The 12,463-nt window shown below is 28.6% G+C and overlaps 1 protein-coding gene across 5 annotated transcripts; it reads right to left on the bottom strand.

The window, feature by feature from the left end:
• Window positions 1–280: 280 nt before the first annotated feature.
• LOC145100865 (uncharacterized) lies at window positions 281–12,453 on the bottom strand. Of its 5 annotated transcripts, none has more exons than XR_013705336.1 (9): window positions 11,928–12,453; window positions 11,753–11,837; window positions 10,935–11,023; window positions 10,054–10,218; window positions 9,177–9,258; window positions 2,623–2,854; window positions 2,512–2,558; window positions 1,588–1,692; window positions 281–668 (listed from the first exon to the last, which is right to left on the bottom strand). XR_013705336.1 is itself a non-coding variant. In XM_079037988.1 (9 exons), exons 3-6 carry the CDS (start codon window positions 10,999–11,001, stop codon window positions 2,703–2,705), a joined length of 360 nt encoding a protein of 119 aa, XP_078894114.1. In that variant the 5' UTR covers window positions 11,002–11,023; window positions 11,753–11,837; window positions 11,928–12,435; the 3' UTR covers window positions 281–668; window positions 1,588–1,692; window positions 2,512–2,558; window positions 2,623–2,702. The 5 variants fall into 5 exon arrangements, 3 of the variants coding, with proteins under 3 accessions (XP_078894114.1, XP_078894116.1, XP_078894115.1); XR_013705335.1 differs by having other exon boundaries at window positions 10,071–10,218; window positions 11,928–12,451; XM_079037988.1 differs by having other exon boundaries at window positions 10,160–10,218; window positions 11,928–12,435.
• Window positions 12,454–12,463: the final 10 nt, after the last annotated feature.

The following is a 12,463-nucleotide window of genomic DNA, read 5'->3' as shown; positions in this document are numbered from 1 at the left end:
ATAACATGTACTATATAATCACACAAATTTTAGCAAAAGGGTATTTTGGACAATTAACTACATTTATAAAAGGAAATTTTTGGATTTTTAGGGATGATTAAATCTCCTAATTTTAAAAATCTGAATTTTTTTAATTAATTAAATTTTAATTCTAACGTGATTTGTATACATAACCGAATTTATTCTGTTAGAATATTTTTTTTTTGTTAGAATGATGTTATTTCATAGTTTTATTCTATTAGAATATTATTGAAGAATAACAACATTCTTGAATCCGAGGTTGAAAAATAACAACATTCTAATATATATTCTTATACATCTGAAGTTAAATACATATTCCTACAGATTAAAAGTCTTATACATTTTAATATAATTATACATATTCTAAAAGAATATCAACAAAAATGAATAAAAATCTTAAAAACTATCAACATTCTAAAATTGTGATTATGATCAAACATTATTTATTCTTCAAGTTATTCTTATTAGGTCTTTAACGCAATGATAGCAACTAATGCAGCCCCATTCATCTTGTCAAACGGTTATTGAACAAATGCACTTAATCTTCTTCAATGGTCCAAAGAATCAACTTGATTCCAACTATTCTTACGAAAATGTGATGTATTATCATAAGAATGTAATTCTTCAACCCATTCTTCTAACCATTCCTATCACAAATAAAACAAAAACTAAGAATGGTTAAAAGCATGTTACTTGCAATCCCCATCACTTAATATATTCTTGAATAATACATAAAATATGATAGAATACATAGAATACATTCTGGCATAATACATAGAATAAATTCTGACAGAATACATAGAGTACATACAACTATTTTCTTATTCCGGTAACATACTAAGCAACACACATATTCAAAATCCACTGAAATTTGAAAGCAAAATCCACTTTGCCAAAACTCAATCAAATAATATTGAATCGTGCAGGAACAACAAATGCAAAATCTATTTAATCTAATTTAATACCAACAATAAAAGAGCAGTGAAACGGGACTGAAGAATCAAATGTAATTCCAAACTTAATCCCAATCAACTAGCATCAACCTATTGTTATGAAAAAGGCATCCAATGCAATCTAAATTAAGTTATATATTTCTGAAAAGAATAAGGAACAAAACGAAGTTAAAAAATTAAAGATTATTAACTATTATTTCATTGAGGCATTTTATCGAACACATGGAGGCCATAGCAGAATCATATTAAGCAAATCAGACTAGTATTGGATATGGACTATCTAATCAATACCACTGCTCTGTAACAGAAAAAAGAAGACAAAAAGAATTTCAAATCGTACAAGATTATGTATATAACCCAATGAAAATCATGGTAACAGTTTCATGTTTCTGTCATGTCATTGTCACAGCAGCCATGGACACAAATCAAAGTTGACGAAAACTATCTAATTAAATTGTTATTTCTCATATTCGTCATTGATTCATTACAATCAGATTTATTCTGAGATTCAAGTTGTAATTTGTGAAGGAAGAAACAGATGTTTTGACGTTCTTTTTGGAGTAAAAAACCCTAACATTAAAATAATTTGGAGATTACTAGATTAGTGACAAACCTCATTGTTAGACTCATCCTTGACTCGTTCAGCAGTCGATTCACTACAGCGAGATTCAGAAATTGTTGCAGGAAAAAGACCTAATCCAGCCAAAGCTTCCGCCGCCTCCAAATATAGAGGAATACGGTTTTGAGAAGGGATACGTGATTGTAATTTTTGTAGTGTTTATTCCCTTATTTTAGGATATATTAATTGAATTATTCATTTACCATAACTAAATATACTAAGATTACCATTATACCCTTTTATTATTTATTAATGATTTAATTATTTCCTGAATTCTCATTGGTGCATTTAGGCACACAATACTTGCTAAAAACATTTGAACCTATATATATATATATATATATATATATATATATATATATATATATATATATATATATATATATATATAAGTTCAAATAAATACAGTAAATAGTATGAAAAAGTAAAAACACTATGTTTATATTATTATTCTGTAATGAGTGTTTTATATATATATATATATATATATATATATATATATATATATATATATATATATATATATATATATATATATCATTGAAGTAATTCTAAATATGAATATTAACTTCTAAATACTCATATATTCATTAGAATGTTATTATCTCCTAATCTAATAAAACAGTACCAAATCGCCACGTGGCAATCAATAAGCTTCCCCCCAGCAATTTTTCCCGCTCAAAATTGAAAGTTAAATTCCTTATTTGCCCTTTATTGAAAATAACTATTCTTCAATACTCAAATACTCAATTTACGGAATTCATATTTAAAAATCACGTAAAATCGGGAAAATTTTTACAAATATTTTTCGTATATATCTGTACATAAAATAAAATCAGTATCAGTTTTCGGAAATAATAATATATACAAATTTAGCACTCAAAATGTAATCACCTAAAAGATAATGAAACATCTTACCTTAATTTTTCGGATTTGAAATTTCAAATCTTCCTATTCCAATAAACCTGCATTAAAAATCACATAAAATCAGGAAGAATTTTTCAATTAAAAGATAACAGAACATCTTACCTTAAATATCGTAAACATCACGGTTCTTTTAGTTTTTGAACTATATATCCACCGGTTACTTGGATATATGATATTCTGCTTCATATTCTTCCTGTATCGACTGCATCTTTGAAATTCTGCTTCATCAAACTTGAATGCATAAGGTTAGTCTTTATTCTATCGTGATTTATTTCTGCATTTATTTCCTTCTCCTTCATCTTCTTCATGGTTTCTCTATCGCATCTCAGTATTCCTGAATCATCATATTTTGCTGGATATAATATATCTAATATTGTAGTGGGATTCTAAACCGTTTTTTTTTCTGTTTTTATTCTACTATAAATGATCAATGCAATTAGCATTAAACATTCAATTCATCCTTCTTTGTTGGAAATAATTGATAGCTTCATTTTATTTACTTCTTTTTATAGTTTTTTTAGCACAATCCATCTTATTTTAGTCAATCTTCATGCATATTTTCTTTTTTTGTCATTTTTCTCCTTCACCAGGTACTTTCTAGTTTTTGAGCTTAATTGTAGGATTTTCCGAAGACTATTTGTTATTGGAGGCTTAGAAGGATGCGGGACTCATGGAGGCATGTGATTTGCTTGCGGACTTGAAGTGGTGCAATTGGGCTAGGTGCATGCGTAAAAGAAGAAATCAATTTGGATCTAATTTATGGGCAAAGATGATGATGAGACGGCGCGGAATCGAGCTACAAGAAATTGGAGGAGTGTTGGGTCAATTTTTAGAAGGCTTTGGAATGGCAAATGGGTCTTAAAGAGTTATGATTATGGGCTGAAGTTGAAGAAATGAAGATTGGGCTTAAATGCATGTTAAATGGCCCAACTCTCACATTCAGCGTGACCCACGCGGTCCGCGTGGATCCATACGCGGTCCGCGTGAATTGTGCTGAGTTGTTTCCGGGTTTTGACTTGTTGACTCTATTTGTGGAAGTTTGGTGGGTAGCTTTTGGTCTCTTTTTGAATCCGGAAATTGACCCTCTTTAGCTGGAGATTGGAGGCTCATTTGGGGAGGAACTTGAAGAACACATTCCATTTTTTCTCTCTAAGAAGTTTTGGGAAGATTTGAAGAATATTTGGAAGATTAGTGTAATTTCCTTACATCTTGCATCTAAGACAATGTTTGGTACCTCTAATCCCTCTTGTTTTTGTTTAATCTTAGCCATGCTTGGCTAGATTTTCATTTGGTTGACTTGGATGTAATTGCTTGAATGTTTTGGTTATTTTGAAGAATTCCAAGAACTTGTGTTGAACATATATGATTAAATTTTCTATGAAAACTTCCTTCATGTTTATATATCTCTAGTCATGAATATTGATATATGGATGTTATCTTTGTTGGTTAAATTCTTGGCTAAGTAATGGGTCTTCAATTTAACAAGCAACAATTAGTTTAAATGTTTGTTTACATTTCATTTAGATTAAGAAAATATTTTCTCCATAGTGGTAATGAAAGCAATAGATTACTCTTTGGATTTGGTGACTCTTAAAACCCAATGCTAATTGATTTTCACAAAATTACATGCTTCATTAGTTTTGTGACTTTGATTTAGGAAATGTGCTGTGAGCTTCTCTAGTCATTTTAATACAAAAGAAGAGTTGAGGCAAGTTATGCTTATAAATTGCTATAGCCAAATTAGATTATAAACACAAGTATTGCACCTTGGTATTCTCATGATTATTTAACCAAATGTTCAAGTAATGAAAGTCTAAAGTCAACCATCTTTCTCCAATTGATTTTACATCAACTTTTCTTTTGTTGAACTGTGTTTTTAAATGTTAATGTAATTTTAGTTTTATTTTAAACATCTTAAAAGATCAAAATCCCTCAATTTTATTTTATTTTAGTTTTACAAGTGTTTGTACACCAAGATTATCATAGAAGTAACAAATTGAATCAATCTCTGTGGATACGATCCCTTTACCACTATACACTATTTTAGTGTGTGATATTTAGGGTTATTATTTGTGTTGGCCTCGACAACCACCAATAATATAGCAAATAGCATAATACTTTGCTGGAAATTATAATACTTTGCTAGAAATAATATAGCAATTAGCATAATGTGATGCTAAACTGTTTTTTTATTCTGTATATACACAAAGTACTTTCCAGAAAATAATAAAAAAAATAGACAAAAAGAAATTGTAAACACGTTCAAAATTTAACAATGTAATTTTATGATGAATCAGAAAGTAGGATAATATAATAATAAAAAAAAGTATGTTACTATTTCCTCAATTTAACCCTTTGTTTTTTTTAAGTTAACATATTCATCTGCTTATTTAAGTGAGTCAATTCACTCCTTTTCTTCTTACTTTTTGTGTTGGGTTTCATGAGCTAATAATTAAGGTTGTGTTATTGATTTTATTCGTAAAAAAATTAATAGAATCAGACAAAATCATTTTTTGATGATCATACCTATGTTTAGCATTATTGTTGTTGTTGTTTAATTTTATTTATTTATTTATTTATTTATTTGGTTTTTTAACTAATAAACCTTCCAAGTATGTGAATAGTTGTTTTTAGTTGTGGGAATTTACTAAAATTGTTTATTTAAATCATATTAGTTAGTGATGGAAAATATCATCATTTGCACGTGTAGTGAAACAACATTGCCCATGTATTATGATTTGCACGTGGTGATTGTTTTAAAAAAAAATCCAATGTATAGCATTTGATAATTGTTCTATAAATTTACCTAAAAATTGATACGGTGTTGGATGTAAGGTAAAATACTGAAATATTGTTGTCTAAATACATATTTAACCGGTTACACTATTAGTCATTACAATTACAATTTGGATTTATTAGTCATGTTTGTCCTTTTTTTCTGTGCATCTGTTACACTCCAAATCCAAGTATTCAATAAACAAATATTTACTGTTTTTGCTCTATTTCTAACTTGTCAAATGTTTACAAAATTATGTTAGGTCCTATTTCTACCCATGTCAACTTTGTGAATGTATATATTTTAGACAAAGTGAATGTATTTTTAACAGTATTTGAAACAATAATGTTTTCCATCTATATTTGTGTTGTAATATATGATGTAATATGTTTATAATTGTTTGCATTTAATATTTACTATTTAATAATATGCATTCAATTTATAATGTAAAGGGAAAAATTGATAATAATTTCAATATGCTATCAATTGTTCGCAGATAATGAATATCGGCAATAAACTATATCTAAAAGACATTGAACATATTGCTGATGATTCACATCTCAAACTACGGGTGTTAAAGATTTGGAATTTTATAAAAAATAACCACGTTTTATCGATTGAAATGATCGTCATGGACGCGGAGGTTAGTTAACTTTTTTTAAACCTACTAAATATTACATATGTTACAAAGAATAATTTTTTTGTTTTTGTTTTGACAGGGTACAAAATAACAATCTCGTGTTTTCCACCAAAAATTTTCAAGATTTCGTGACCTTTTAAAGGAAGGTGAAAGTTATATCATTTTAAAACCAAACTTGGCGGGTGTTAAAAATGGTTTTAGTGTTACCGGTCAGAAACAGACATTAACTTTGGATTGGAAAAGTATCGTAAAAAAATCTGATGATTTTTCGGGTCCCGTTAATGGTTTTGTGTTTGCTGATTTCAACTCTATCATCGAACAGAAATGCCCAAGAGATACATTATTTGGTTAGTTGTTTAATTTTATTTCATTCACTTTTATAACTAAAAGAAATAAATTATAAATGTTAGTATATAACTGATTCTTATATTTTTTTTTATTAAAATTGTGTAGATATTATTGGGCTAATTGTCTCATTTAGGCCACTTGAGACAACCATCCTAATCCATCAAAACATTACATGAAGATGACTATTAGCAACTTAGAGTGAGATGATATTTATTTCATTTATTTATTATTTTTAGTCATATTTTTTCATACTAATTAAATTAATTTTTTATTTAGGTCTGTACACCTCAATGTCACTATATTTGGAAGCCAGGCACATGAGATGTCACATTACCTGAAAAGTAACACCACGATTACTTGTGTTGTTATAGTGATGCAGTTCGTGAAACTTAACGTTTGGAATGGTTTGTATTTTATTACTTAATTTGTTTTCCAATCTACTTTTATTGACTAATATGTTTTTACAGGAATTGGTCAAGCCCAAAGTCATTTTGATGTAACCAAAATGTTCATTAATTCAGACATTGTTGAAATTAATGAGTTTAAGAAAGAGTTAGTTTTTTTAATTTTTATTTAAACTTATATATGTTATTATATTTATTTAGATGAATACAATTTCTTATATTTAATAAATTAATTTTAAACATTGCAGATTGAAGGCTAATAACAAAGGAGGTATGTCTGAAAAAAGCATTACTACACTCCCAAGCTACTCTACCTCTTATATAGATGATTTTAAAGGCGATTTCCCTTTAAAAACTGTTTGTGAGATCACAGAACCACTTAAGTTATATGTTCTTTATTTTATATCCTTTAATTTTATTTGAAAATTGTATTTTTTTTTTTAATTTTACATTTTATTTGATATAGGAAATGAAATTTCTATTAGTTGGTTCCATCGTCAATATAAGACAGAATCTACATTGGTATTACGATGCGTGCTACAAATGTGGAAGAAGGATAAACAATGTGCCCAAAACCAATCTTTCCTATACCGCCCCCGGCAAGATGGAAGATAGTGTTGTAATTAAGTGTAAAAATGCAGCTTGCAACGATTCGAATTTTCATACTGTTATAAAGTATACACATACCTCCATTTATATTAATCATTTCAATCATTCAACAAAATTACTAATAATCTAATATTTTTTAGGTATATAATTCCAATCAACGTACAAGATCATACTGGCACCATAGGATTCACTCTTTTTGATAGGGAAGCAAAAAGGTTGTTGGATATAAGTGCATTCGAGTTGAAAAAAATACATGAAGAGGTATAGTTTTTATTCATATTTTTCTATCAAATAACATTTTATTTGTTTTAATATATTAAACAATCTTCTTACACGCTGGTGACAGTTTGGAACTATATCCAAATCATATGAACGTCTTGAAAAACCGCAAATTTGCGTTTCTTGTAGATGTTACATCCTACAATGTCACCAACTATAACAATATCTACACCGTTGTCAAACTTACAGAAGATGAGTCCGTTGTTTTAGAATTGGAAAGTAAACTAGAATTTATGGTAAATAATGTTTTAATGTTCAATATTTATATTTATTTTTTATTTGCATACATAACGTTTTACATATTTCCATATTATTTTCTAGAGTGTTCAATCAGTGTCCTTAAATGAAGTACCCCTGGAATCAGATGATGTCGTTCAAAATGTTCAAAAGGTATGTTATATTCTCATATTAACTTTTATTTATATTTAATTAGATCGCTTGTCAACTTATGTTTTTTTAATTTAGGATGTCATATCACAAACGGATGAGAATTTTACTCCCTCAACAATTGACAAATCATCCGCAACAAGTCCATTGAAAATATCAGGTGATTTGAAGCGCAACCTCCATGACATTTATGATGTTGATGGTGGAGGTGATTTGAGTTCAATAAAATCTAAAAGAAAATCAATGGGAGAGGGAAACCCACTTTTAGTTCCAAAAGTGGAAAAGTGAGTTGTTATGGTGATGACGTTTATGATCTAGAAGATGATGGTGATGCAAATTCTATAAAATCAAATACGGAATCTTTTGGTGAAGATACTCCAGTTTGGGTGCCAAAAGTGGAGAACTGAGTTGATTATGGTTTTTAAAAACAATTATTAAGTTTGGTTTTGTTTTAAAGACTATTTCGTTGTTTCGTTCAAGTATTTTGGGGACTTTCGTTTGTTTTTATACGTTTGTTTTGTTTATTTGAAGTGGTTTAACAGTGCATTTTTACTTATTTGACACGTTCGCTTTAAAATTTGTTTGTATCACAATTACACTAAAATTAATCTTGGAAAATAATATGTTTAAAAACAGTTAAATTTAAATTCACAACAAGCAATGTACTTGTGTACAAGGGCATAACGAATAGTTTTTACATTGCAATTAATAAGAAATATATTAAAATAACTAAAACCATTGAATTTCAGTGCTAAATTAGGTTTGACCGTTTAATTCTTTAAAAGGTATAACGCATATATAAATTCAATGTAAACTCTACACACAACATGAATCTTTCAACTTTAATAGAAACATGAAATAAAATATTAGAGGAAAAAGTTGAAGAACATATATTTTTCCTGTTTATTCTATTTGTATTCTATAATTCGTCATAGAGTTCATTCCATAGGGACCATTCTTACACATTTTATCACCAAAATGACCATTTGTCCTATCATTGTTTGTTTTTCTGTTTATGTCGTATACTAAAAAAACTATCATTATTTCTTTTTAATAGAAAAGGACAATTCTGCCCTATATATGGACCGTTTTACCAAATAACTTATTTCATAATATAGCGCCCTACTTTTCATAAAAAGCGACATAAAGGGCAATGGACTAATAGGAATGAACCAAAAAAAGGCAATCAACTATAAAGCGACATAAAACATACCAGGAGCATCAACAAGGGCAAAAAGGCTGATAAACCTCATATGAAGGAAGCAAGAATCATCCGAAACCAAGTATACGAGGGTCTAGCAAGAAAAAGACAACAAAATCAAGTAGTAAACAACATAAATGAAGCCACCCAACACAAAAGGGAAAAACATTCCAACTTATAGCAAACCCAAAAGGGCAAAACAGTCCATCTAAGAGAAACATCAGCTCAATGGTTTGTAATCTTTATCAATCAACACATCAATAGGGTTTAATAGGTTAAACAAAAGATGGTTGACAATTGTTTGTTAATTGTGATTTATAAGATTATTATATTTGAAAGTAAAAGCTAAGAGTTTTGGATCTCCCTTTCTGGTATTGGTATCTGATCATAATTTTCCTATTCAGGATTAAAACAATTTTCCTATTCCATGGCTATTTACTTTTCATTATTGCAGTTTTTTAGCCAAATGGCAAAAACTTCAAATTCGTATACAATATAAAAATAAAAATAAAAATTTGTTATTCTTTGTGGAAACCACGGGTAAGAATAAAATATTGATAATTAAATATTGTAATCACTAATCAAAGACTTCTAAAAAGTTGGATAGACTACCGATAGCAATAGTAGTATAATGCTTAATTAAGAAAAAATAAAAAAGAAAATAGACGTAACAATAAGATAGTATTTTACACAAGCAAAACCAAAATGTGTGAAACTTTTTTGAAGAAAAAAGCATTATATGTTGCTAATTTCTATATTTCCTCAACTTCCTTTGTGCGACCATATAGTTTTGTTGTATAACATATGGTCATAGCCCAGTTATAATAAGCCTATAGTTAGACAAAATAAAATTAGCATATGTTAAGAAGATAAACTTAATTATACTCGCATTCAATTTTTTCTTACTTCATGAAGGGTAGGGTTTATATTGGTAGCTATAACACAGTTTTGGCAAGGTTCTTCAAGTTAAGCAGCTTTGGAAGGTGTATTAGTACCTCACACTGTACATGAGATAATGCAGCAACTCCGGTCCATCCATTTATTGGGTATGCAGCTTGAAGATATATCAAACAAACAAAAATTTGTCATTTTTTCTAAAATAAGCGCTTAACATTTTTTTTTCTTTTATCAAGTGTTTTTTAAAGAAAATATTATATGACAAACTAACAAAACTATTATATGAATACAAATATTTTTTGAGGTAAATAAATATTTTAAATATGGGAAAATGACTTAAAATGGTAATTATATTTTTGTAAGAACATTGTTATTTATTGCAATTTGCATCAGGTGACCATGTCCAGAAAGAAGCAATTTGCTAAGAGTTTTGGATCTCCCTTTCTGGTATCTGATCATAATTTGGTAAAATTCATGATTAAAACAATTTTCCTATTCCATAGCTATTTACTTTTCATTATTGCAGTTTTTTAGCCAAATGGCAAAAACTTCAAATTCGTATAAAATATAAAAATAAAAATAATAATTTGTTATTCTTTGTATTTAATAGAAAAGTATAATTATGCCATTTCCTATTAATCTTGTCATGTTCCTATCATTGTTTGTTTTTCTGTTTATGTCGTATACTAAAAAACTATCATTATTTATTTTTAATAGAAAACGACAATTCTGCCCTTATATATGGACCGTTTTACCAAATAACTTATTTCATAATATAGCGGCCTACTTTTCATATAAAGCCACATAAAGGGCAATGGACTAATAGGAATGAACCAAAAAAGGCAATCAACTATAAAGCGACATAAAACATACCAGGAGCATCAACAAGGGCAAAAAGGCCAATAAATCTCATATGAAGGAAGCAAGAATCAGCAGGCATCCGAAACCAAGTATACCAGGGTCTAGCAAGAAAAAGACAACAAATTGAAATAGTAAACAACATAAATGAAGCCACCCAACACAAAAGGGAAAAACATTCCAACTTATAGCAAAACCAAAAGAGCAAAACAGTCCATCTAAGAGAAACATCAGCTCAATGGTTTGTAATCTTTATCAATCAACACGTCAATAGGGTTTAATAGGTTAAACAAAAGATGGTTGACAATTGTTTGGATCTCCCTTTCTGATATCTGATCATAATTTTCCTATTCAGGATTAAAACAATTAATTTATTGAGCATATAATTATTTTTCAGATATCTGTATCTACCTTTGGATCAAATATGATAACATAATAATTAGTTTTTTAGGTTCTTTTGTTTTGACTAAATAAGAAAAATGTAAGGTACAATAAACAAATTAATAAGTTTTAGTTTCCAAATACAAGAATTATGCATAATACTAAATATATATTGTTTTCAACACACGGTGGTTTTTTTTTTTTAATTTTTTTTTAATATGAAATTATTTTTGTACAAATAAAATTTTAAAATACAATCTAAATTAAATAATACTAACAAATATCACAAAAAATGAAACTTCAAGGTATTTTTTTATTTACTCGTATTAATATAAATCAGTGAATAATTTTGCACAAAATTAAGCCTAATGTTTAGCAAATTCAAATTTCAAAATTTTAAAATAATACTCACACAATACGAAATTCAAAACTTTTAGCAAATTGAAAAATACCTGATTTTGTTTCCACTCTTAATCGATTTCGAGGTATTCTTTTGAAGTTCTTCAGTTTTCGCTAATATCTTTATAAACAAGATTTCTACAAAAACAAAACCAGGTAAATTTCTTCCCAATAATGTATGTTCTGTTAATAAAACCTAAGATTCACAAACAATTGACCATCTCTTACCTTCAATCTTGCTGTCTTCAACCCCCAATTTTTCGTTTCTTCAGTCTCTGAGTTCGACATCGACTATTTATTGATGTAAGTCTCTGAGTTTGACATCGACTTTGGTTGTAAGTTTCTCTTCCACATCTCTTACCTTCGTCACTTCCTTCATCGACTATTAATTGATGTAAGTCTCTGGTGACGATATCCTCTTCCGAATCGTTCCACATTCCATTTCAAAACACACGATAATACGTAACTAATCGCATCCTTCTCATTTCTTGATTTTCGAGAATATCGACACAAATCGTTCTATGCTGTTTAATCGTCAAGGTTCTGACCTACATACACATTCTGAATGATAGCTCCATTTCATTTTTTGTACGCCACAAACGAGATTTGTAGTCAATTGGATAGATATGTTTAGGGCTACGTTTAATTGTACCCATCCATTCGTCGTTTCTTTCTTTTTCGAATACCTAGAAATGGAGAAATGTAAATTCGTACGTTAGGTTTGGGAGGTTAGGGATGTTTCATACGTGGCTGCCAATTTTTGA

Source organism: Lactuca serriola, chromosome 4 (genome assembly GCF_051521515.1).
Source record: "Lactuca serriola cultivar US96UC23 chromosome 4, Lser_US96UC23_V15, whole genome shotgun sequence".
Lineage (NCBI taxonomy): Eukaryota > Viridiplantae > Streptophyta > Magnoliopsida > Asterales > Asteraceae > Lactuca > Lactuca serriola.
Note: the sequence above shows the minus strand (reverse complement) of the source record. Positions and strands in the feature narration are given on the sequence as shown.

Bases quoted from the DNA above. Each gene is read 5' to 3' on its own strand.
- LOC145100865 (XM_079037988.1), bottom strand. From the start codon at position 11,001: ATGCCTGCTGATTCTTGCTTCCTTCATATGAGATTTATTGGCCTTTTT. The intron at 10,219-10,934 runs GTATGTTTTATG...TATATCTTCAAG, and splicing joins TGCCCTTGTTGATGCTCCTG to CTGCATACCCAATAAATGGA. The intron at 9,259-10,159 runs GTACTAATACAC...TTTTCTTGCTAG, and splicing joins TATCTCATGTACAGTGTGAG to ACCCTCGTATACTTGGTTTC.